The sequence below is a fragment of the Erpetoichthys calabaricus genome, chromosome 2 (genome assembly GCF_900747795.2).
Source record: "Erpetoichthys calabaricus chromosome 2, fErpCal1.3, whole genome shotgun sequence".
Taxonomy (NCBI): domain Eukaryota; kingdom Metazoa; phylum Chordata; class Cladistia; order Polypteriformes; family Polypteridae; genus Erpetoichthys; species Erpetoichthys calabaricus.
The window spans coordinates 40,175,149-40,203,122 of NC_041395.2; the positions used below are offsets into that span (position 1 = coordinate 40,175,149).

The 27,974-nt window shown below is 38.8% G+C and overlaps 1 protein-coding gene across 4 annotated transcripts in view; it reads left to right on the top strand.

Annotated features, from left to right (window-relative positions):
- acin1b (apoptotic chromatin condensation inducer 1b) overlaps window positions 1–27,974 on the top strand; it is a 213,644-nt gene that overhangs the window by 92,752 nt on the left and 92,918 nt on the right. For all 4 annotated transcript variants that reach the window (XM_051922286.1, XM_028793641.2, XM_051922287.1 and 1 more), the window contains 2 exons: window positions 8,479–12,039; window positions 21,854–22,012. In XM_051922286.1, the coding sequence (XP_051778246.1) occupies window positions 8,479–12,039; window positions 21,854–22,012 (3,720 nt within the window). The remainder of the gene's footprint in view (window positions 1–8,478; window positions 12,040–21,853; window positions 22,013–27,974) is intronic.

A 27,974-nucleotide genomic window follows, 5' to 3' on the forward strand; every position in this document is an offset into this window, starting at 1 on the left:
ACATCTGCTGATCTCTTAATCATCTCCTACTACATTTTTGTATTACATCAACCTTCCTCCTATTACATTCTTGTTTTTTATTCACGTAACCATTTCAGTAGTTATCTTCATGACGTTTCTAAAACAAATGCTTATATCTTTCAATATGCACTGCAGACCAAAATACTTAACTATTGTTACCTCCAAATTATTCTCTCACAACATACACATGTTAATCTCAGCCTTAGCCCTTTACTGTTTACAAAACTCTGGCAGATACAAAACAAACTAACTTCTTGGACAGTGAAATGAATGATCATTTTTATCATTCATTAATTGCTGATGATAATTATCCTTATCCTTTCATTAATGTAGGTTGATACCTACTTTACTTTTCACTTTTGCCATGTGAATATTGGTATGCACATAGAATGTAAGGTACTGCTAGAAACATAAAAAAGGATAATTGTGTGACATCACCTTTGTATGTATATAGTAATTTTTTTCAAAAAGTAAGTACTTAATGACGTGTTTGTTTTCATTTTTAACATGTGGATCCATCAAGATTGGTTGTTCATTTAAACAGTATGTTTGTAGTACATTGTATCAAGTAAATAAATGTAAATGCAAATTTTCTATGTGGGACAAGTAAGTATACCCCTACAATTATCACTACTTCATATGCCTAAAATTAGATCACAGATGGGGGTGCAAATGATTAGAAATGATTAGAATCATTAAATCATTAGAAAAGATCTTGTCTGAAACTCTTATTTTAGCCTCAGGCATTTAGTTTGGTCACCAGACCTGGCCTGAAAGAGCTTTCTTGAGGCCTTCAGAATGAAGGTTATAGATGCCTATGAATCTGGAAGGGGTTTAAAAAGATTCCCAAGCAATTGAAAATCAACCATTTCACTGCCCTGAAGGCCATCTACAATCGGAGAAGTTTTCACATTCCTGCCAAATTCTCCAGGCCAGTTTAGTTGAAAGCAGAACACAAGATACTGAAAGTGTCCTTAAGAATCTTAAGAATTTCATCACAGATCCTACAGGAATCTCTTCCAACTATTCATGTCAAAGTGAACAAGTCTTACCATTAGAAAGTTATTTGGCCACGGTACCAGAATACATGTTCTGTGAAAACCAAAAACAGCATTTGACGAGAAGAATCTGATATGTGTAAAGCATGGTGGTGGCAATAATATGGGTTGAGGCTGTTTCGCTGCATCAGTGCTTGAGGATAATGTGTGTCCAATTGTCAGAAGGTTGAAGCTCAGCCAAAAGTGGACCTTGCAAAATGACGGTGGCCCAAAACATGCCAATATCCCCACCAAAGAATAGCTGAAAGAAAGAAATGGAGGGTTCTGGAATGGCCATGTCAAAGCCCGGATCTGAATCCCATCGAGATTCAGTGGGTCAATTTGAAACGAGCTGTGCACAGATAAGTTCCCTCGAACGTCATACATGTGAAAGAATTCTATATGAAGGAGTAGAGAAAACCTTTTCCAAGTCACCTACTTGGAAACATCTCCGAGGTTGTTTCTGCCAAAGGGATACCTGGAATTAGAGCCAAGGTAGGTCTTAATTTTTCCACAGACATTAAATGGCATGTCTGTTTATTTTCTGTTAAATAAATTATTTTCTCTCCATTATATCATCTTTATCTGAAGATACTGTTTAAATGAATGTCAAATCTAGACATATCCATATATGTTAAAAAAAAAACAACTTTTCGTTGGGTGTACAGTACTTTATCACATGACTGTATGGAATGAATAAAATGTTCAAATATTATAGCATAATTTAATAATATGATTTCCTCTAAGCAAGTTAAAATCTGCCTTCACTATAAGGCTTTGATCAAGCAGTAGATAGATTGCCAATGAAAGAGAAATTCAGAGAATCAGAGTAAATCTTATTTTCCACTATCACCTGAAAATGTAAAAGAAGATAAAGGAACCTTTAAGTGCACTGCAGCTAAATTAGTGGTACTTTATATTTGATTTTAGAGTAAAGAAATTTAAAATACTAATTTTTTCCATAAAATTATAGTTATGTCCTTCATGTGACATGATTTATTTTATGATTTAACAGGCACCAATACAAAGCTTGATGTTACAATTGGTACATTAAAACACATTGTACAGTTTTCTTATATTTTTTTCTGTTGTTCGAGCATGAGAAGTATGCCTGATCCACACGATCGACATGCCCCTTGTGTTATTGTAGGCTACCAATTAATGGTAATTGTGTATTTGCACTGTGAAAATCCACATTAAGAAAGGGTTTTCAAGAACAGATTATCTTTACAAACCAGAGGAAATCTCTTTCAGTTAAACATGGACAAAGAACCTTTCAAAGTTGGTTTCTGGTGATGCTGAACTACTGTATAATAAGTACGATAGACAGTGAAGGGGTAGGTGGATTTGCAGCCAGCCTAGTAGTTTTATTTTTGTAGTCTTCGGTGCCTTAATGAGTGAATTGATGTTTGTGGAATGTGGAAACACCAGTAATCATTAAGGTGCTGTCCTGTTCTCATTAAAGTTAAAATTGCATGTTTTTATTTATTTTATTTTTTTTACAATTAATGTTGTCTTACTTAAATCTCCTAAGGATCCTGACCTTTACAGAATAAATGTCTTCAGATTTAAAATTATAGCACTTTTCATATGTTTATAAATGCTCTTTGCTTTTCCTCTCTCAGCATGGACTGTATCTTCCTATCTCCTAATGTCCACATCACTGCATAGGACAGTGCCCTCCAAATGTTTGGTACAAACATTTAATTTAAGGATATTTGAATATGTTTCCGTCACACCATGTAGAAATGGCAACACTTTTTCTATGTGGCCATTTCAGGGTACCATATTGATTAGGACAAATGATGTCACAGGTGTTTGTGATTGCTCAGGCATAACATACCTGTGCTTGCTTCTACCTACAGACTACTCTTTGGAGTCTGTAGTTGTCATTGTTTAACATGAGGACAAGAGCTGTGAGAATCAAAGTCAAAGAAGCCATAATGAGGCTGAAAATCAAGAATAAAACCATTAGAAGCTACAGTGAAACCTTGGGATTACCTAAATCAATTGTCAACCTAGTATGGAATCAATAACAATCCTTCCATCCAAAGAAATAGCTGATATAATACTTGATGAACCTAAGATTATATCAGAAAACACCATAAAGGTGCAGGAGGCAGAAGAAGGATTATTGACATCTAAAGAACTAGAAGTGCATTGTAAAGAAAAAGGTGATTCTAGTGCATTTGGAAAGGAAGAAAGTAGACAGGAGATAGATGAGCAAAATGAGACAACTTCCCAGAATGTTAATGTAGAGCAGTGGCAGGCTAAAGCTAAGATATGCACTCATACATTGGGATTACCTAAATCAATTGTCTGGAATATCATTAAGAAGAAAGACCAGACTGGTGAGCTCAGGCCAAGGAAGGCCTTTGCTGCTACTGACAGAAGAATCCTCATTATGGTAAAGACAAAGCCCCAAACGTCCATCCAGCAGATCAGAAACCGCTTTCAGGAGGCAGATGTGAATGTGTAAGAGACTACTATCCACAGAAGACTTAATGAACAGATGCCACACTTACAAGATGCAAACCACTAGTTAGCCACAAAAACAGGATGGCCAGACTACAGTTTTTATAAAAGTACTTAAGAGTCTTCAGAATTCTGGAAAAAAGTTTTGTGGACAGACAAGACAAAAGATTAACTTGTATCAGAATGATAGCAACAGCAAAGTGTGGAAACAAAAAGGAACTTCCCAAGATCCAAAGCATACCATTTCATCTGTTAACAGTAGAATCCCTGAAGCCTATGAAAAAAGTCGTAATCCCGGGCCACCTTAAATTTTTTTGCACCTGTCCTTATCAGCGTCTTTTGTTTTGCAAATGTGTCGATCAGCGAAAGCAGCCTGTCTGCATATGAAGTGCTTGGAGTTGTATAGGGTAAATAATATATTGTTATTTGAAATACATACATTTCATGTGTGTTCCATGTCTACAACAATCTGTGTAAGTATAGGATGAAAGGAAATGCAAGGCAAGAAATGCTGAATACATATCTAAAGCAGAAACTTTTTCCATGTTATTCTAATAATGACATGAAATGTCATGACTTTAGTCTAAATATCAAATAAATGTATGCCTTTATTCAAGAATATAACCAAAGTAAAAAAAAAAAAAAATTCAATTTACATGTTGCGTCAGTGAGTTAAAAACCCAAGCTCAGATGTCAATTGACAGAAAGTTATGTATTCTTGCGTGGTGCAGAGGGAAGAACTGCTGCCTTATAATCAAAAGGTTTCGGGTTTGAGTCCGGGCGTGCCGCGTTTTGAGTAGTGAGCTGCTATTATTATTACTATAATATAATAAAAACATACATTTGATTTGAGTCTGTAACACCCAGTGTAAATTTCGGCTACTTGTAAAAGTTAGTATTTTTTTTTTATTATTCAGTTTTATGCTGTCAGTGACGTTCACGTGGTACAATAAACTTGCCTCTCCCTCTCTGAGTTGATGATGTTTATCTCCATTCTTTTCACAAGAGCATCAATGACCACAGCTGGTGGCATTTTTGAAAAATTTATAAATTACATGCATGGGCTACTCTTTTAGTTAGCAAATAATATTTAAAAAAATAAAAAAAATAAATGGAGAGAGTAAGTTGAACTTTAAATGATGCAGTGGAAGTCAATGTTTTTGCTATTGCACACAGAATTGCCTCATAAATTCTAAACTTCAAGCCATTAAAAATATATTGCTACACTATATAGAATAACTACAAAAAAAAGTCTGTACTGTAGCCTCAGACTTGGGGTGTCAAAGGGGTGGCCAACTCCGACGCTGGAGAGTTGCAGTGGCTGCAAGTTGTTGTTGCATCCCAGATGCTTGATTAGTAGCCAATCCTCACTAATAACAGATCTTATTTAATTCCATGGTTTATTAGTGTTTTAACTCTACCATGTCAGTTCATTCTTAAATCATAGATTTTTTTTCCTTTCTAATGATACATGTATCATCCAAGTGATGTGTAGCCTAAAATGGAAGTAATGAAGTAATTTTCAGTTCTTCACTTTCTCTTCAGTTTCCTTTTGAGTGCTTAATTAAACCAAATAGTGAATGATGAATACACATGGGTAGAAATGGAGACATGCCAGGTGTAGAACTGCTGGTTCCTTTGTCATTTGCATCTTAGTGCAAATAAGGAACAAATAAAACAATGAATATAGTGGTTTAAGACTAAAATAAACAATTAAGGGTTCAGAATCTTAATAAGCAAGACAACTAAAATCATGCAGAAAAATGGCACTTGAGCAATAAGTGCTTTATCAGCAATGAATGATTTCTAAATACCTGAAGCCACTGCAGCCCTCTAGGGCCGACGTTACTCAACCCTGATTTAAAGAGTCTGAGTCTTAAATAGGAAATAAATTAAGTTAATTAGTAGTAAAAACTAGTCACTAATTAGCAAACTAGTGAGAATGAAAACCTGCAGCCAATGTGGCTCTCCAGTATCGTAAGTGTTAAATAAATTTTGGTACTGAGCTTCCTGGTTGTTCAAAGATTTAAACTATTACCATCAACATTTTGAATCGAAATACTAATTTTCATAGCAAAGTCTGCTTTTTCTGTGACACTGTTCTACACAAAGTCTTACCTAGTGATTAAGAATTTGTGAGTGTTTTTGTTAATTTAGAAAGATCATTGTCTTACTTTTAAGTTAGACTTCTTAATACTGAGTTTTTTGAGGCTGGATGCAAGTCCTGCAATTAAGATGCCCAAAAGTTGCCACTTAAACCTTTTCCAGCTGTTTGGATGTAAACAAAGTCCTTTATCTTATCAGAGAGAAAATGCTGTTTCGGTATACAGTAATCCCTCCTCCATCGCAGGGGTTGCGCTCCAGAGCCACCCACGAAATAAGAAAATCCGTGAAGTAGAAACCATATGTTTATATGGTTATTTTTATATTGTCATGCTTGGGTCACAGATTTGCGCAGAAACACAGGAGGTTGTAGAGAGACAGGAACGTTATTCAAACACTGCAAACAAACATTTGTCTCTTTTTCAAAAGTTTAAACTGTGCTCCATGACAAGACAGAGATGACAGTTCCGTCTCACAATTAAAAGAATGCAAACATATCTTCCTCTTCAAAGGAGTGCTTGTAAGGAGCAGATGTCAGAGAGATAGAGAAAAGCAAACAAATCAATGGGGCTGTTTGACTTTTAAGTATGCGAAGCACCGCGGCACAAAGCTGTTGAAGGCGGCAGCTCACACCCCCTCCGTCAGGAGCAGAGAGAGAGAGAGAGACGGAGAGACAGAGAAAAACAAACAATCGAAAATCAATACGTGCCCTTCGAGCTTTTAAGTATGCGAAGCACCGTGCAGCATGTCGCTTCAGGAAGCAGCTGCACAGAAGGTAGCAACCGTGAAGATAATCTTTCAGCATTTTTAGAGCGTCCGTATCGTCTAGGTGTGCGAACAGCCCCCCTGCTCAATCCCCCTATGTCAGGATCAGAGAAAGTCAGCACAAGAGAGAGAGAGAGAAAAGTACGTTGGGTAGCTTCTCAGCCATCTGCCAATAGCGTCCCTTGTATGAAATCAACTGGGCAAACCAACTGAGGAAGCATGTACCAGAAATTAAAAGACCCATTGTCCGCAGAAATCCGCGAACCAGCAAAAAATCCGTGATATATATTTAAATATGCTTACATATAAAATCCGCGATGGAGTGAAGCCGCGAAAGGCGAAGCGCGATATAGTGAGGGATTACGGTACTTTTTAAATTTCCCCTGCAAATAAATAAAAGCTGCATCTGTCTGTCAGTCTATGGCCCTGTCCACACTAGTATGTTAATGTTTAAAAATGCAGGCATTTTTCTAAATTTTTTCCTTTCATCCACACTACCCCAGCATTTACAACTGATGACAACTAATACTTCTGAAGATGGTTTCCAGAGCTGGAGACTTTTAAAAGGCCAGTGTGGCATTTCATTATGAATAGTTAAAAATGAAAATTTCTTAAAACACTATTGCACTTAGACTGGTTCATGCTTATTACAAGGCTCTTCCCTGATTGGATCCTGCTCATTACAATTGGCATGTTTACATGCATCTCAATAATCCAATTATTCACAAAAATCTGATTTCTAAAATTACATGTAAACCCTTTTTCTTTTTATAGAAATCAGGTTATTGGCCCCTGAGAAACCTTATTAACAGATGCAGCTTCCTCTGCAAAGAATCTGATTATGTGTCCATGTAAACCCTTAACTGTGTTACTGTAAGAAATTTGTAGTCTGCACATGTGTGTTGCACTCTTGTCAGACTGCACTTGTAATTGCTTTACACACACTTTCAGCAGCCATGGGTAAAAGCATCCATAAAATAAATTTCCAAATGTTTGGGCAATTGCAATTTTTCTTCCCTTGAATGAAATAAGGTGTCTCAATATTTCAGAAATTTCTAAATTTGTGTTGATGAGCTGGACGTACAGTGCTAAACTCAGTGACACAATCTCAAGAGGAGAAGGATAACACATTAAAAGTAATGTGTGTTAAGTAGCCCAATTACTTTTTAAAGTAATGAGTAACCTAATGCAACACTTGCTGAAGTAAAAACATCTGTGTTGTTATTTCAACAGCACTGGCTATAATGTAAGAAGAAAAATACTGGGTCCTTTTCAGGGCTCAATCCCACAGCCAGGTAGAAAATAAAGTTTGCTGGATGTAATCCAGTAACAGAAACCTATAAAAAAAAATGCATCAATTTTATTAAACATAGCTATAAAACACAAGAAAATGATTACAGGCATCATGCTTTATTTTTGGGTTTACAGTGGCCGATGTTGACGTTTGGCTCTTTTTTGTGTAGTTTAATGATGCTGGATGTTGTTTTGCAAAAGGAGACCTCCAGAAGATTACTTGTGCATGTAAGCACAGGTTGTTAAGAAACCAGGAATCTGCCTAAATAGGGTTATTTACCTTAACCCGGTTATGTGCGTGCTTGTAAACATACCGACTGTTTCATTCCCTGATTTGTCACCCTTCAGTTAAGAAAAAACATATACAAACATAGTGGGCATGGAAAAGGTTCTTTCCATGGTGTTGGTGTTACTTACCTGTATGTGTGTAAATTGTGTTTTGTACAGTTTGCTTAGAAGGCAAATAATTTATCGGGTGCTACAATTTTATGGCTGATGATGTTTATTGTTGTACTGAAAACTTCAGAGCCCCTTGAAAATGCAGATTCTTGTAAATATTTGCTTATTTTTTCTTAAACTCAAGTAAGAGAAACTGGAAATGTACAAATGTACAGTAATGATATGTTGTGGGAACTTCAGAAGCATTTAAATTTCCACCTTGTAACTGGTTACAAAAGTAATAATGTTATTGTTCCTTTTCACTACCAATTTGTTCTAGTTCAGTAATAAATAAGAATATTTGTCTACAACATGCTTTCAAACCCAGTAATGTTTCTTTTAACAGGTGGAAGGCAGTAAAACCTCAGTCACAAAAAGGAGGTCATTTGTCAGAGTCTCCCCCTCTCCTCCTCCTGAAACTAAACAAAGAAATTTGTCTCAAAGGGAAGCCCGGCGTAGATCAAGCTCAAGATCACAGACCACATCTGCTACTTCATCTCAGCAAAGCCCAGTTGTACATCAGCCAGTAGAACATGGGGATCATTTACTTACTTCAGCTGATAACCAAATCTCAAAGCGGTCGACAGATTCTGTTTGTGGTGATGAATCAGATTTGCATACACAGTGTGAAGTAACTAGAGAGAGACCTAGGAGGTCTCGTAGTTCAAAGGAGAGCTCCTTATGTTCAGATCTGGGTACTTCTCCAGTTTTAGATAAACCAACTGAAGCAGGGCTTCCAGCATTTGAGCAAGCAAGAGAATCCCGGCCTAGGCGGTCTTCTTCCCGCCAAACCAAGGATTCTTCTCTTCTTTTAGCAACATCTGATGCTGTTATTGCAACTGAAGATCCGTCTCCTACCCCGAGAGCTGTCGCTTCATTATCTGTGAGAGTCATAAGTGATAGGGAATCCACAGGACACAGCAGTGGGAGTGCTGTTTTGGTAGCTCTTGAGAAAGTGACCAGTGGATCAAAGGAAGGAAAACAAGTTGGTGAATCTGAAGAATCTTCTGTACAGAAGCAGCAATTCAAAACATCAAGATCTCCAAAAAAGTCAAAATCATCAACAGGCGAAAAGATTGACACAGATTTGAAGTTATGTGAATTACAACATATAGTAAAAGAAACTCAAGAAGTCATTGTTTTGGAACCTCAAGAGAAATCCGCATTTATACCTAAAGAAAGATCAAAGAGATCCAAACAGTTGACAGAAGAAAATACACCACCTGCTTTGGCATTGCCAACCATTGATGCTGTTCCTGAAACATTTCCTCTTCCTGATACTCCAAAACAAAGCCCTCCATTATTAGAGAAAGATGGTGAAGGAACATGCTCTCCAAAGGAAGATCAATGTTTGTGTGTTCTTGAAGATTTGGATAAGGAAGGAGAAAAAAACAGAAGAGTGGAAGTAGAGGTAGTTCAAGAACAACCAGGACCACTAATTAAAGAAACTGAACAGGAGGAAAATGTGAACAGTTTAGAAAGGAGGAAAATAGAGACCAAGACTAAAGCAGAGTTTTGTGAAAAGATTACTCTAGCACCGAAGGAACCTAGCATGGAATCAATAACAATCCTTCCATCCAAAGAAATAGCTGATATAATACTTGATGAACCTAAGATTATATCAGAAAACACCATAAAGGCGCAGGAGGCAGAAGAAGGATTATTGACATCTAAAGAACTAGAAGTGCATTGTAAAGAAAAAGGAGATTCTAGTGCATTTGGAAAGGAAGAAAGTAGACAGGAGATAGATGAGCAAAATGACGCAACTTCCCAGAATGTTAATGTAGAGCAGTGGCAGGCTAAAGTTGAGATATGCCCTCATATATTGTCTGATGAAGGATATAGTGAAACCCCAGAAAAAGTCAGGGGAAGTTTAGATTCATTAGAACAATCACTACATTTTTATTTGTCATCTGAAACATCTGGTAGCACACCAGCCGAAGATTTGCAATTAGCTGATAAAGCCAAGGATATCTATGAAATTGATAACGAATCTACAGATAATTTGACCAGATCAGAAAAAGCTGCCGAAACATCAAAGCTCAAAGAGGAAGTTAAACCACCTAAGTCCAGCGAGAATACAATTTCTAAATGTCCAGAAAATGTTTCTGAAGAGTACACCAAAGTAACAGATAGTGCTGAATCCCTTTCTCAACCCGAACAGCAGCCTTTATTAAGGTGTGTTATTGAGACTGGATCTTTTGTACATTCAGAAGTGTCATTAGCAGAAATTTCAGAGGGTTCACCATTAACTGAGCATCCTGAGGCATGTGAGAAGGGAGAGGTGGAGTCTTTAGCGGCTGATGAAGTAAATGTTTCATTTCAAAGGTCAGATATAGAAGAAAACCATAATTCAGGATCAGCAGAAGAAACTGCTGAAGATCTGCCTATACTCCAGGATATCACAGGGGTGGAAGATTATACTACTAATGAAAGTAGAGGAATATGTCCAGCTGATGACCCCGAAGATGATTCAAATAACAAACCTGACACTTTAACCCATACCACTCCTGAGAATGACAGCATTGTGATGTCAGACAGTAATATGGCTTTAACACAAAAAGAGCAACTGGAACACTCTACAGACAGTGACATAACAAATACATCCAGTCTTTTGCAACTAGAGAGAGAGGTTGCAATCCCAAGTGAAAAAACACTTAGTGAAATTCCTCATGCATCGAGTCAAGAAAAGGCCCTACTACATGAAGACTCTACTGATGTTTTTTCTACTAAATGTGACAAAAAATCAGAAACAAATACTAGAATTTCCTCTGAGGCAAGTGAACAGTTGGATACACATACTACTTCAGCTTTAACTATTTCACAGAAGAGTGAAACCGATGTTCTGAAACCACACAGAAAGTACAGACGATTTACAGATACCCCCCCATCTCCAAAAACAGAACCTCAGTATCAGACAAAACCTGTACATCTCTTCCCTTCTAGCATAGAAGAGGTCAACAAAAGTCATCACAGTCAGTCTTTGGTAGAATGTGTGTCATCAGAGTCTCAAACAATTGCAGGAGACAGTTCTGTAAACCAAGAAGACAAAGAAAGTGTGAAGCAAGGTCAGCTACAAAAAGATGTGTCAGAGTCCTCCGAGGCTGTACTAGTCAGTGAGGTGGAGATGTCTGCTAGAAATGATGATGCTCATAATCAATTTGTTCAAGCACAGGAACAAACTGAAAATATCCATCAGCCAGAGCATGTAAGACAGTGTATTGATTCCATATTGATAGAAGACAAGCAAGAACATAGCTCAGTAGTAAATTTGAATGAATCGAAAGCTTTAGTTGATCTATCATCTGTTGTAAAAGACAGAAGTAATGAAGATACTCCCATTTTGACAGAAATATGTGAAGAATCCAGCCCTTGTAGTACTGAAGTATTACATGAAATACCACCGCCAGGCAATGTGCTAGAAACTGAACCATCACAGATAATAAAGGATGAGGAAGTACATGACACTAACATTTTTCCAGTGAATAAGACACATGAGATAGGACTAGTTATTTCAGAACAGGCAAAAGATAGCCATGGTGAGTCTTCTGATGCGGCCACATCATTTCATGCAGAAGTTAATATTAACAGTCAATTGGTTAAACCTTCAGAAGAACAGATACAGCCCAGTACTTTAAAAGTAGGGGAGGAGGCGATATGCAAATCAGCAGCTACAGTGCTGCCTCCTTCTCCTCCATCAGAAGAGGTGGAGAACATCATTCTGGAAAAAAGAGAAAGCCGTCGCAGAGAATCTTCATCTTCCTCTTCTTCTAACTCCTCTTCTTCCTCGTCCTCGTCTTCCTCCTCCTCCTCCTCATCTTCTTCTTCCCGGTCATCCTCATCATCCTCCCGTTCTAGGTCCAGATCACCTCGTAGAAAATCACGATCTCCTTCTAGAGAAAGCAGGGTGAGTAATAAGTGGTTTGTTGGCTTTTTTTTGAATTGATACAATAGAATTATCGTTGCTTTTATTCCAAACAGTATAAAATTTTTGTTATTTTAGTTCTTACTACCTTAGTCCTGTGTTTGTTTAATAAAGTAACTGTTTTAGGATCATTTAGGGCTGCAACTAACAATTGTTTTGACAATTGACTAATCTGATGATTTTATTGAGTAATTGATTAGTTGGGTCATAAAAATGTTTCATTTCAAATGAAATACATAAAGTGCATAAAATGGAACTTTTCACCAAACAAACAGGCTTATGAAAATTTTCAGAAATGTATTTTTTAAAAATGAACTATTTGTAGATATTTTGAACATAATATGGATTTTATAATACAAAATGTATATAATAATACATTGAAAATAAAGAGTAATAAATAGAAATAAAACACTTAGTAGCACTTCTGGCTTTAGTTATGTAATGAACACACACACGCACAATTTCCTTAAAAACACAACAGTTTTCAATACATTAACTAAACTCACTATTTGGCTTCTGTATTCAGAATCCCAGTAAACCAACACTTCAAAATTAAACATGTAATTTATGTTTTTTTTCCAGTTTCTGTGACGGAGACAGTTTACTGGCAAAGCATCATGTAAATATCTGACCACCACAATATTCCACAAGAGAAGAATCTGTTGCCCCATCATTACTTTATTTATTTATTTAAATCTGAAGTAATGTGTGTAAATAGTTCAGCACAATGAACATCGTTTGGGAACTGTCATAACTATTTTCCTTTTGCAGCAAAACAAGTGGTTTCATTTGTGTGAAACTCTATTCTTCCTTGCTATGTAATATGCCAACTTTATTTTAACCAAAAGTTTTTATCATTTTGCATCATCATGCATCTTTTTTTGTGTCTAGAAAATCTTTCACAACCACAGATTCTTTGGCACTTTTGCTTGCAGCCAATACACTGTCACAACCTGTTGCATGTCATTTGCTGTCAAGAGTGTGCTGTTAGACTTTCACATGATCCTACCACAAAATCTGTTTTATTTGCTAAACTAGACATGTTGCAGCAGTACTTGTACATTATTGTTTCTCCCTTTAGGTTGTATAAAAGCCAACTGAAGTCCGATAGCCACCTAGTCTTGAACATTTCACATTTCCATACCGCTCCTGTCGATTGACTCGAAATGAGCAATACGCCTTTCAGTCGCAAATTGATATGTTGTGGAATTTTTTGATTTCCTTTGTACACAATACTGGAAAAAAAAAGTTTTCTGCTCGAACAAGGACTTTTTTGCAACCATTTTTTCTAAACACACACACACACACACACTCACTGACATTACGTGTGTTTGCAAGCGTGTACTGCACCATCGGAATTTAGCAGAGTGACAGCAAAAGGTCGGGCTGCGGATTGGTGGATCCTGGTTCCAGCACCCTGAGCCACATCGTTGGACTTGGTACTCCAATACTGGTGGTACGGTGAAGGAGATCGATCACATCCTTGAGGGGCAGACGCTGGAGGACCTTATAAGACTGGACAGTCTACAGAAGTGCCCAGTTTGTGAATTCTGATCACAGACATGTTGTTGCTATTCTGAAGATCCAGCTTAGGCCCAGTAGGCTACCACCTACAGGGAGAATGAGGCTGGACCTGGCCAGACTCCAAAAACAGGTTGTTTCTAATGAGTTTTCACGCAGTTTGTGTGAGGAACGTACAGAGTAAGGAACCTGGGTGCAACTTACTGATCCTAATGTGATGTGGGAGACCCGATGGACTAGTTACTTTGATTAGCTGTTTAAAGTTGATCTTCTGGCTGGGACATTGGAAATCCCTGCGTCCACTTCTTGAGGCTGATCCTCTAATTAGTTGTGAACCACCCAGTCTCACTGTGATTGCACAGGTGGTGAACCAGCTGAAGGTAGGGAAGGCTGCAGGGATCTGTTATAAATGGGGTGAACTTCTCCAGGTTGGTGGTAAGGCTGTCCTCCTTGCATTGCAAGCAAACTTTGCTTTCATTTGAGAAACAGGCTTCATCCCAACTAACTGGTAAATGGGACTTATCATGCCTATCTGGAAAAGGAAGAGTGATCGTCTTGATTGTGGCAACTACAGGGGGATAATGCTGCTCTCTGTGCCAGGTAAGGCCTTTGCTAGGGTCATCCTCAATAGGATTCGTAATCACTTGCTTACCTACCAGCGACCGGTTTTATGCCTAAGCAGTCTGCCATCGACCACACCCTGGCACTGAGGGTTCTCCTGGAATGGAAATGTGAATATTGGCAGAGTTTCTTTGCAGCATTTATCAGTTTTCGTAAAACATTTGACTCAGTTGTTTGAGCTATCCTGTGGGACATACTGAGACTTTGCAACATCCCCCCAAAGTTGCTAGATATCACGGCCAGCCTATACACTGGTACTGTGCTGTGGAGAGTGGAGGCAGAACATCTACGTTTTTCCCAGTTGATTCTGGGGATCGTTAGGGGTGTGTTCTTGCTCCTACTCTGTTCAATGCTTGCATGGACTGGGTGTTGGACAGGATCTTGTGGTCCAGCGGCTGTGGCGCATCTGTTGATGAAGAAAGATTCACTGATCTTGACTTTGCTGAAGATGCTGTGATCTTCGTGGAGTCAATGGAGTTTCTGTTTGGGGCTCTTGAGAGACTAAGCGAGGAGACTGAGTTTCTGGATCCAGGCCCTTAATGACCTCTTGGGCACAGCCATCAGCAGTGTGTCTGTCTGCTTAGTGTTGACCTCTTGCTGAGAGGTTTACTTACCTTGGCAGTGACATTCATGTCTTCAGTGACTCTAACTTTGAAGCCAGTAGACAGATTGGGAGTAGGGGGGGGGGTCTTAGAGTTGCTGGAAAGGGGTGTGTGGTGCTCCCGATATCTTTGAAAAAGGACAAAGCTCCAAGTCTCTAGAGTCCTGGGGCCTCATGTATAAACAGTGCGCATAAATGTTACGTACGAACGTTTCCACGCTCAAATCGCGATGTATAAAACCTAAACTTGGCATAAAGCCACGCACATTTCCACGGTAGCTCATACCCTGTTGTACGCAAGTTCAGTGCTCAGTTTTGCATACTGGCGGCACCCAGCGTCAAAGCATTGCTACTGTTCCTGTGTGGTTATCCTTTTTTTTTTTAGATCCACATCCCTGACGCGGCTTTATAAATACACTGAAATTAACCGCATATTGTTTATTAGTTTAATGCATCTGATTGTAATTAACCTGAAACAATATAATGGTCCAGGGAATAGCCAAAGTATTCCAAATACCATAGCTGCTTTAGCGTTGTTACTGTCACTGCACCTTCTTCTTTCATCTGCTCCCATTAGGTGTTGCCACATCAGATCATCTTTTTCCATATTCCTCTCACTGCACCACTCGGGAGTATTTATATCACTGTATCTGAGTGTGAATCACAGCTGTACAGCAGCTGATCAGAAAGAGAATTATCGGTATACAGCATCAAGCACACGCTGCCTCCGCCATGCTGTCTATTGAACTGCTCTCATATGACAAATGCTTCAGAGCCTTTCCTATACTGACCTCGCAGTTCAGAAACAGTTTCATCCCAAGAACTCTAAACGCACTCAATCAGTCCATCAAGTGCTCCTTGTAGAACCGTATACTAATAAGTACAATTACCTCATTGTAAACTTGCCATACAGTTATAATATTGCACAACCTGAGCCACTTCATAAAGAGCGTATTTACATATGATGACGATATCATTTTTAAGATGAAATGTAGGAAAATGTTTGTTATACAGATAAAACTTTAACTACACGGTGCCGCAGCGCTAGCGAGCCGCTGGCGCTCCGTTCACGGATTGTTCCTGCCTTGCGCTGTATTCTTGCTGGTGCTGACTCGACGCTGGAAGAATAGATGGATAAAATAATTAAACACATACTACGAAGATTCAGTGCATCCGGAAAATATTCACAGCGTATCACTTTTTCCACATTTTGTTATGTTACAGCCTTATTCCAAAATAGATTAAATTCATTTTTTTCCTCAGAATTCTACACACAACACCTCATAATGATAACATGAAAAAAGTTTACTTGAGATTTTTGCAAATTTATTAAAAATAAAAAAATTGAGAAAGCATACATAAGTATTCACAGCCTTTGGCATGAAGCTTGAAATTGAGTTCGGGTGCATCCTGTTTCCCCTGATCATCCTTGAGATGTTTCTGCAGCTTAATTGGAGTCCACCTGTGGTAAATTCAGTTGGTTGGACATGATTTGGAAAGGCACACACCTGTCTATATAAGGTCCCACAGTTGACAGTTCATGTCAGAGCACAAACCAAGCATGAAGTCAAAGGAATTGTTTGTAGACCTCCGAGACAGGATTATCTCGAGGCACAAATCTGGGGAAGGTTACAGAAAAATTTCTGCTGATTTGAAGGTCCCAATGAGCACAGTGGCCTCCATCATCCGTAAGTGGAAGAAGTTCGAAACCACCAGGACTCTTCCTAGAGCTGGCCGGCCATCTAAACTGAGCGATCGGGGGAGAAGGGCCTTAGTCAGGGAGGTGACCAAGAACCTGATGGTCACTCTGTCAGAGCTCCAGAGGTCCTCTGTGGAGAGAGGAGAACCTTCCAGAAGGACAACCATCTCTGCAGCAATCCACCAATCAGGCCTGTATGGTAGAGTGGCCAGACGGAAGCCACTCCTTAGTAAAAGGCACATGGCAGCCCGCCTGGAGTTTGCCAAAAGGCACCTGAAGGACTCTCAGACCATGAGAAAGAAAATTCTCTGGTCTGATGAGACAAAGATTGAACTCTTTGGTGTGAATGCCAGGCGTGGAAGCACGTAGTGATTCACACACACACGGCACATAGAAGATCAAATACAAAACAAAGCATTTAACATGCTACTCTAGTTACGATCGGATTGAGAAACTAGTAAATTAAACGATTTTAAGATGAATTTTATTTTGTTCTACTTTAATGACAAAATAAACTATGTGATTAAAGTGGAAATTTAGAGATTAAAATTGACATTTCATGCTTTTTCCCCACTGTGTGCCTTTTTTTTCTCTGTACCCTAATAAGCTTTCATATGACACTCAGACGGTGGGCTACGACTCGCCTTTTTACAGCGACTTTGATATGTGACAATTTCTTTTTTTATTTTGGGCACTGTGCGACTTTGTGAACGTGAGCTTTCGAGTTTCTCCGACATGCTATGTCACTCGATCAACTTCATTTTGTTGTTTATACCACTGTTTAAACCAACAAATAGTAAGTTTTTCCATACCTCCACTTGGTATTCGCTGAAATTCTTCTATTTTCCCTCTTGCTTTTGCCATTGCCTTTTCACAGAAGGCTGAGCTTAAGGGCTATTTATATTGATTTGCATATTCAAAGAGCCGTAATTCTGGGAGGAGTTGGGATGGGACAGCAGGTGTGTGCACGTGCGTTACTTTTCACGCTGACAGGGATTTATGTAGCGGAAGAACGTGGAAGTTGACGTATGCACAGATTTATGCATCTGGATTTTTTTGTGTGTAAGCACATTTCCACTTTTGTCCGTATGCCATGTTATAGTGTGAATTCTACGCACGGCGTTATACATGAAGCCCCTGGTGCTTTCCATTTTACTATATGGTTGCGAGACATGGACACAGTCCAGTGACCTGAGATGAAGATTGGACTCCTTCGGTACTGTGTCTCTTTGGAAAATCCAATACCACTGGTTTGACTTTGTATTGATGGGAGTCCCGAATGAGGCACCTTACCTGTATTATGAGGCAGCATCAGTATCAGGCATGTGGAATGATTACCTGAGGGTGATCCAGCTCACAGGATCCTCATTGTTAAGTACCTGAGTGGCTCGACCAGACCAAGGGGACGCCCACGTAACACCTGGCTGTGGCAGATAGATGATCATTCCTGGGGGGTGGTACTGGACCTTGTGTCTGCCTGGGGGGTTGCCAACCAGGATCCCGAGCTGTTTCGTCTTGTGGTGTGTGTGGCAATGTGCTGTATAAGTGCGTGCTCCCCAACCTGACTTGATTTGACAGTGTCATTAACAAAATAACACCCAAATATGGCAAGCTGAAATCTGAACATTTACTAGCTAATTATTAATGACACATTTTTTTGAGTTGCTTATCATGAAATTGTGTTGCATATACTAGTGTTATATTTGCATGTCGAGGGCTGGACTGTGACTCAAATTATTTCAAATCAAAAGTCATGTCATTATGCCTTGGCTAGCAAACATTGTGTTCATTTATCTGTATCACATAACACTGAAGTAACATTCAACTTGCTGGGATGATGGCAAGTCTTCCTCTTCCACAGAGCCTGCAACAGTATGTTTCCTGTTCAAATGTTTGTGCATCTCCCTTGTGATCTTATGCCATAAGACGTCAGACGTACACATTTTGCAGCTCACAACCTTTTTTTTTGCATTCAGAATAAAGTGCTCCCAAACTGTGGAAGTCTTAGGTCACACTATCTTTTCTGGCACTTGCTTACTGTCTGCCTTTTTTCAAATGCGTTTACAACTGAATGAAGTAGTGACTCAATTGCACAGCACAGTGTACTCCGTCTAATGATGTAATCAACTAATCGATGAAAGTGATCATTGCTGTTGTTTTTTTATTGATTATGACGATTAGTTGTTGCAGCCCGTTTTATCTAATTGTATAGGGCCACCTTTTATCTGATATGCGAACTGTCCTCTATTTGCCTTTTGTTCCTAAAGAGTGAATGTAATAAGGAGCACAAAGAAAATGTGAAATATTGTTAAAAGTAGTGCATTTTTGTGTGTCTTCCTATGGAAGCACACAAAGAGGCAAGAGTGCTACACTTACTGTAGGTCCATAAGTATTTGGACAGTGTGACACTATTTTCATAATTTTGGCTCTGTATGCCCAACAATAGATTTGAAATGAAGAAATCATTATGTGATTGAATTGTAGTCTTTCAGCATAAATTAACAAAAATATTGTATGAGCCATTTTGGAATGACAGCCATTTTTATATAGTACATAGTCTCTCATTTACAGGGGCTCAAAAGTATTTGGACAATTGACTGACAAGCTGTTTCATAGCCAGCTATGAGCACATCCCTCATAATTAACTATTAAGCAGGTAGGTCTGCCATTGATTCCAAGAGTGGAATTTGCATTTGGAAGCTGTCTCTGTGAACTCGCAACATGAGGTCCAAAGAGCTGCCCATGCAAGTAAAACAGCCCATTAGTCACAGAAAACAAAACAAACCCATCAGAGAACTTGCAGAAACACCAGGAGTGTCAAATCAACTATCTGGTACATTCTTAAAGAGAAGGAATCCACTGGTGAGCTCAGCAACACCAGAAGGCCTGGACAACCATGGAAGACAAGTATGTTGGATGATTGCAGAATTCTTTCCTTAGTGATGCAAAATCAATTCACTACATTTAGCCAAACCAAGAACACCCTCTGGGAGGTAGGCCTATCATTGACAAAGTCTACAATCAATACAAGACTTCATGAAAGTAAACACAGAGGGGTTACCAAAGGTGCAAACCACTGGTAAGCCTCAAGCATAGGAAGGCAAAATCTGACTATCAGAAAATATGTAAAAAAAAGTCTAGTTTTGGAACAGTTTTCTTTGCACAAATGAAACTAAAATCAGTATGTAGCTGAATGATGTGTAGAGAAGAGTATGAAGAAGAGAAGGAATGGCTCATGATCTATAATATACTACATCATCTGTGAAACATGGAAGAGGCAGTATTATGGCATGGGCTTGCATGACTGCCAGTTGAAATGGGTCTCTAGTGTTTATTGATGATGTAACCGCTGATAGAAATTGCAGGATGAATTTAGAAGTGTACAGGACTGTACTGTCTGCTCAGATTATGACAAATGCTGCAAAACCAATAGGACAGTGCTTCACAGTACAGATGGACAATGAGCCAAAACATACCTTGAAAGCAAACCAAGTGCTTTTCAAGGCAAAGAAATATTCTTCAATGGCCAAGTCAATCAACTCACCTCAACCCAAACTGGACTTGCATTTCACTTGCTGAAGACAAAACAGAAGGCAGAAAGTTCAGAGTACATGCAGCATCTGAAGACACCTGCAGTAAAACCTTGGCAAACCAACAATAGGGTGGAAACCCAGCATCGGTTCCAGACTTCAGGCAGTCATTGCAAAGCATTTTCACCCAAGTATTGAAAATGATCATAATATTCATGATTATGTTAATTTCTCCAAATACTTTTGAGCCCCTGAGAATGAGGGGACCATGCATAAAAGAAGATATCCTCTCACTTTCCAGGAGGTCATTTCTAAAATGCTCATAACAATGTTTTTGTTAAATCCTTTGTTAAATCCATTGAATTATAAGTCTACATTTCAATCACATTTTGATTGCTTCATTTCAAATCTGTTGTGGGAGTACACAGAACCAAAATTATGAAAATTGTATCACTGTCCAAAATAATGTAGTTTCAAATGGGCAAAAAAGCAAATCAGAAATATATTCTAAAAAAGTTCTAGCCATCATATCCCAGTAAGCTAACCAAAAACAGTAGTCAGAAAATACTACTGGAGCTTGCTAAGCTTATGTGGCACTTGAACATGCATGGAATATTGGTCTTTCTCCAGTGAATCTATATTTTCAATGACAGACAATACAGACTTAGGTTTTAATATACAGATGACCCTTGGGTTACAAATAAGTTCCATTCTTGCCAACATTCGTAACCCGATTTTTGTAAGCTATCTTGAAAAACTGTTTTTTTTTTTTTTATTATTTTTTTTTATTGATAGTGCTTTATTACTTATTTTATTGAATATTTGTTCATAATAATAAAATGATAGTGTAGCAATAATGTGTGTACTTTATGTCACAGAATAGATATATTTTACACCACAGGTATATACATAATGTTGATCTTACCCTTAAACATCCTTTCATTATTGATGACATATTGCCTTAAAGAGTTAGAGAAGGCATACTGATGACCAAAAACTACCACAAACTGATGATTGCTCCCCCAGCAGAGATACACAGTCTTTGTTGAGGGATCGCTTTCAGTGTCGCTGTACTCCCTGAGATAGCACAGCAACAAGGTATACTTTGGAAGGTGGGAATTACATCCAGCAGGTTCTGTCTCCCCTCAACCAAAATAACTGCAGACAACTGAGCTGCTTACCTGTGACTGACCTTACTGTGTGTTTTTAAGAACATCATAAGATGTTAGTCAAAAATCAATACACAAGTCATATACAACACTCACTAATACAGTATAAATTCAGCTCAATTAGTCAAGTTAAAAATCGTGTTTTGGAATGTTTGCAGAAACAGAAGTACTTGGAGAAGAGTGACACACTCACACACATACACACACACACACAGTGAAATGCGCCAATTTTGCAAAGACAATGTCTGGGCTGAGATATCAGCACTAATTAGAGCCTTGTTTTTAATCTATTTTGGTATAACAGTCTTTTAAAGCAATGACAAAAGCATGCACAAAAAGGGTTGGAAAGTGTTTGTAAAATACTTGTACTGCCAAATATGTAAAAGCTGCAGTATATTGTTTGTAGTTGTCAATTCTAGTAAAATAAATTAGTAGATAGGAATGATGTAAGTACTACATCCTTATTTTTATTTAACAATGACAATTAAAGCTCAGGTATTTTTCTAAATTAGCATTTACTTTCTTGGCCTCATTTTAAGTGTTAATACATTTTTTCATGTAAAATTTGAGGAATTTGGATCATAAAGCTAACCATGTACTATCTTTAAATTAGAGAGTGTAGATTATAATGGATAATTTCCTGCATGTGTTTTAGTCTGTGAGCCCCCTTCAAGATTCTGTATCAAGGGATAGCGGGACATTTTGTCAGCCTGAGGGCTCTTCAGACTCTGGACGTCCTGAAGACTCACCTGCTTCAGAAAACCGCAAGCGGAGAGTCCCGTGGGAAGAGGCAGGAGAAGCTGCATCCAGCAAGGTGAGAAGCTATTCATCCATGTGTCTGCAATAAATTAATTTGATCAGGTGGTGATTTAATTTGATCAGGTGGTAACATTACGCACACCCTGAAGCAACTCTGCAATGATCTTAGAATATTCATGCATGAAAGTGTTGTGAATGGTTGCTACAGCTCTGTGATATCACGCTAGTCTCACAAAGCATCATAGAAGACTGGGGGAGGAAAAATGTGCACTCAAGCCGGAGCAGGTCAAATTTCCAAGAAAATATTTGGCGAACAAGGTCACTGGCAAATATCGCATAATTGTTGCAAAAAAACAATGAGCAGATTTTGCCATTCCGCACTATTCATTAGTTTTTATTAAGTAATTTTAGCGGTGAAAAACTGTATGGATGATGGTCACAGACCATTTTTCCACCTTCCAGAATGGCTGTCACACTTTTCCTGATATTTATGGTCTACTGACCTAAATTTCTGGCATATATAAAATGAACACTTAACTTTCTCAAGACTGTTACAGTTTTACCTCTGAGATTCAACATTCTTTAAAGTTGGTTATATCTTTCTGTTTTCTAAGCAGTCTTATATTTTTTGAGTTTTTGCCTTTAAGTGATTTTGTTTGGCAAGATGACTTCTAATAAGCTACCATATTCAAATTTCTACTGATGCCCAAGTGGCAAAACTTTATGTAATAAAAGCATACTTGCAATGAGCTATTTCTTTAATAAATTTTGCTGCATGTTAGTGCTGGGCGGTATACCGGTTCATACCGAAAACCGTTTATTTTTTTTATGATATGGATTTTTCTTATACCACAACACCAGTTTAAATTGCCTAAACGACGTTTGGAACGTGGCGCAGTGGGAAACTGTTCAAGTGGGGACCTTTTTCACTGCTACACCGCTAAACACAGATTTGTTGCACTAGGGCTCTTTTTCACTGCTACACCACCAAATAGTGGGCGGTAGCATAGGTATGCCGCGCGGTGAAAATGGACAGAGAGCTGAAAAAAAGCAGTCACGTCTGTCGCCTGGAGATGCTTTAGTTTTAAAAGGTCAGATGTGTAAATACTGTTTCTATACTACTGGATAATACTGCAAGCCAAGTTGTACTTGTTTTATTTGTTTTCAATACAGTGTAATGTACCTGGGTACTGTGTAATTGTGTGACGACATTTTGACTTTATTCTCGACATTTCCACTTTAATCTTGACGCTTATGACGAGAATAAAGTCGACATGTTGACTTTATTCTCGTAATTTGTCATTAACGTAGAACATTGTAAACTAAACTTCATCATAAAATGAATGTTTAATTTACTAGATTTTCTCAAACCCCGTCATAAGTTATATAGCACATTAAATGCTTTGTGTTAAGTGATTCGTTCAGAGATGGGCGCAACTCTGAATGGATGGCATAATTAAACATGTACAACGAAGATATTTTTAAAGTTCTGAACACTCCGTGGGCTAAGTTTATAACTAGTTTTAATTTCACAGAGACGTTTATCGTGTGGTGATTGGTTATGTGGTGAAAGAAAAAGGAAGGATAGGAACTGGGGTTTTGGTAGCCTATGTCAGATAGAGACAGCATGCATACAATAAAGATAGCCTGCTCAGAAGAACATGCATTGAGTTCTGTGTTCGTGTCTCCGACCAGCAGATCACAAACCCAACATTTACACAATATTTAAGTTAAACCTGTGCGATAACTATTCATACATCCAGTTTTTTGGAGCCTCGTCACACCTGCCATAAAGTTCTCTACACTGAACATACACCAGGGGACCCCTTACTGTGAGGGAGCAGCACTACTGCCTCACCACCGTGCATGTGTAATACCTGCTTTAATGCATTTCATCATGAAAATGATATCAAGTATTTATCTTAGCATTCTAAATTTTCAGAAAGCAGGAATATCATGAAGTGAATGGATTCTGTATGGTGATCGCTGTCTTCTCTTAGTGTGGATGAAGTCAGTTTAAGAAGCGTAGTGATTAACCACTGGGTCGGGGAACGTAACACAAAGCATTTAATGTGCTGCATTAATTTATGACAGGGTAAATTAAGTAATTGATTAAACATTGATTTTAGGAAGAAGTTTAGTTTACGACATTCTACTTTAATTATGAAGTAAACTATGAGAATAAAGTGGAAATGTCGACTTTAATCTCGACATAAACGGCGAGAATAAAGTGGAAATGTTGACTTTGTTCTCGACATATAGTTTGTTTTTTTCTTCCCAGTATAGCTTAGCTTGAAGCAAGGTCCATATTAATGCAGCTTGCCTAAATGATGGTTCAGTTGGTAAAGATGTCATCACCAAGTTGCACTTGTTGTATTTTATTTTAATTTGGTGAATACTGTGTAATGCACCTGGGCTTGAAGTCTTGAAGTAATAGTGCAACTATCAGTAATAATACTATTATTTATTTTATTGTTATTATTTATTAGTTTAAATATTATGCAGTTTAATGATGATAAAGTTGTTTAAAAAGTCACTTTAACGTGTCAGTGGACAGAGATTGTTAACATTAACAGAAAGTGTATTTGGTTTACAAAAAATATTTACTATTTATTCCTTTTCTAAGACATATTCGGTGCAATACAATTTTTGACAAGCACTTCTGGATATTTTACTAAGTCTAAATGCCTCTGTATGGTTGAAAATATGTTGTCAAAATTATAGTTTGTTTTTGCAAAATTTGTTCAATGAAAAGGTTCTATATTTTGCCTGCATCTGTCATGCAATGTGATACCTTCTCCATTAGTGCCACCCCCTTGAAAACTATCACTTTATGGGGCAATGCAAAACTGTATTAATACTTGTGTGCACATTAAAATGTTTTTTTTTGTACAATGTACAATACTCTTGACAGTGGAATAGGTTATTCTTAGCCAGTAATTGCAGTGGAAAATGTGGTTAACATCCACTCATGCATGGGGAAAAAAATACCGTCGAATACCGTGAAACCGGGATAATTTAGAAAAATACCGTGATATAGAATTTTGGTCATACCGCCCACCCCTACTGCATGCAAATTATTTTTGGAGTAGTGCAGTCTAAAGAAATAAAGTCATCAAAAAAATTGTATGAAATTATTTTTTGCCTATCAGGGAAAAAGTATTAATGGTAACTTTGTGCATAGAAAGTGTATATGTTGTAATAAAACATATTATTAGTTTAAAACAAAGAGAAACAGTTACACGCTAAACTGCACTGATACTGGTAAAACTCTACAGTGAACCATTTCTAAATAGGAATCTTTCTCTTTTGGCTGCTCCAGTTAGGGGTCGCCACAACGGATCATCTTCTTCCATATCTTTCTGTCCTCTGTATCTTGTTCTGTTACACCCATCACCTGCATGTCCTCTCTCACCACATCCATAAACCTTCTCTTAGGCCTTCCTCTTTTTCTCTTGCCTGGCAGCTCTATTCTGAGCATCCTTCTCCCAATATACTCAGCATCTGTCCTCTGCACATGTCCAAACCAGCGCAATCTCACCTCTCTGACTTTGTCTCCCAACTGTCCAACTTGAGCTGACCCTCTAATGTACTCATTTCTATTCCTGTCCATCCTCGTGACACCCAATGCAAATCTTAGCATCTTTAACTCTGCTACCTCCAGCTCTGTCTCAGGCTTTCTGGTCAGTGCCACCGTCTCCAACCCATATAACATAGCTGGTCTCACTACCATCCTGTATACCTTCCCTTTCACTCTTGCTGGTATCTGTCTGTCACAAATCACTCCTGACACTCTTCTCCACCCATTCCACACTGCCTGCACTCTCTTTTTCACTTCTCTTCCACAATCCCCATTACTCTGTACTGTTGATCCCAAGTATTTAAACTCATCCACCTTCGCCAACTCTACTCCTTGCATCCTCACCATTCCACTGACCTTCCTGTCATTTACACACATGTATTCTGTCTTGTTCCTACTGACCTTCATTCCTCTCCTCTCTAGAGCATATCTCCACCTCTCCAGGGTCTCCTCAACCTGCTCCCTACTATTGCTACAGATCACAGTCTCATCAGCAAACATCATAGTCCACGGAGACTCCTGTCTAATCTGTCAACTGGTCCATCACCATTGCAAATAAGAAAGGGCTCAGAGCCAATCCCTGATGTAGTCCCACCTCCACCTTGAATGCATCTGTCACTCCCATCGAAGACCTCACCACGGTCACACTTCCCTCGTACATATCCTGTACAATTCTTACATACTTCTCTGCCACTCCCGACTTCCTCATACAATATCACAACTCTTCTCGAGGCACCCTGTCATATGCTTTCTCTAGGTTCACAAAGACGCAATGCAACTCCTTTTGGCCTTCTCTATGCTTCTCCATCAACACCCTAAGAGCAAACATCGCATCTGTGGTGCTCTTTCTTGGCATGACACCATACTGCTGCTCACTAATCATCACCTCACTTCCTAACCAAGCTTACACTACTCTTTCCCATAACTTCATGCCGTGGCTCATCAATTTTATCCCCCTTTAGTTACTACAGTCCTGCACATTCCCCTTATTATTAAATATCGGCACCAATACACTTCTTCTCCACTCCTCAGGCATCCTCTCACTTTCCAAGATTCCATTAAACAATGTGGTTAGAAACTCCACTGCCATCTCTCTTTAACGCCTCCATGCTTCCACAGGTATGTCATCTAAACCAACGGCCTTTCCATTCTTCATCCTCTTCATAGCTGTCCTTACTTCCTTCTTGTTAATCCGTTGCACTTCCTAATTCACTATCTCCACATCATCCAACCTCTTCTCTCTCTCTCATTCTCTTCATTCATCAGCCTCTCAAAGTACTCTTTCCATCTGCTCAACACACCCTCCTCGCTTGTATGTTTCCATCTTTATCCTTTATCACCGTAAGCTGCTGCACATCTTTCCCAGCTTTGTCCCTCTGTCTAGCCAATCGGTACAGGTCCTTTTCTCCCTCCTTCGTGTCCAACCTCTCATACAACTCGTCATACACCTTTTCTTTAGCCTTCGCCACCTCTCTCTTCACCTTGTGGCTTATCTCCTTGTACTCTTGTCTATTTTCTGCATCTCTCTGACTTTCTGACTTCTTCTTTGCCATCCTCTTCCTTTGTATACTCTCCTGTACGTCCCCATTCCACCACCAGGTTTCCTTTTCCTCCTTCTTCTGTCCAGATGTCATGCCAAGCACCCTTCTTGCTGTCACAATTACTACATCTGCTGTAATTTCCCAACTGTCTGGTAACTCTTTACTACCACCCAGTGCCTGTTTTACCTTCTCCCTAAACTCAACCTTGCAGTCTTCCTTTTTCAACTTTCACCATTTGATCCTTGGCTCTGCCCTCACTCTCTTCCTCTTCTTGATCTCCAACGTCATCCTACAGACCACCATCCTATGCTGCTTAACTACACTTTCCCCTGCCACCACTTTGCAGTCTTCAGTCTCATTCAGATCAACTGCTGGCTGTAATCTACCTTTGTATCTACCACTCTTGTACGTAACCATATCTTCCTCCCTCTTCTTAAAATGCATATTCACCACAGCCATGTCCATCCTTTTGGCAAAATTTACTCTCCTCTGACCTTCTTCATTCCTTTCCTTGACACCATACCTGTCCATCACCTCTTTGTCTCCTCTGTTCCCTTCACCAACATGTCCATTGAAATCCACTCCAATCACCACTTTCTGTCCCTTGGGTACACTTTTCATCACTTCATCCAACTCACTCCAAACATCTTCCTTCTCATCCATTGCACACCCAACTTGCGGGGCACATGCGCTAACAACATTAATCATCACACCTCCAATTTCCAGCTTCATAATCATTACTCTGTCTGACACTGTTTTCACCTCCGAAACATTCTTGACATACTGTTCCTTCAGAATAACCCCTACTCCATTTCTCCTCCTATCCACACCATGATAGAACAATTTGAATCCACCTCTGATCCACCTGGCCTTACTCCCCTTCCATTTAGTCTCTT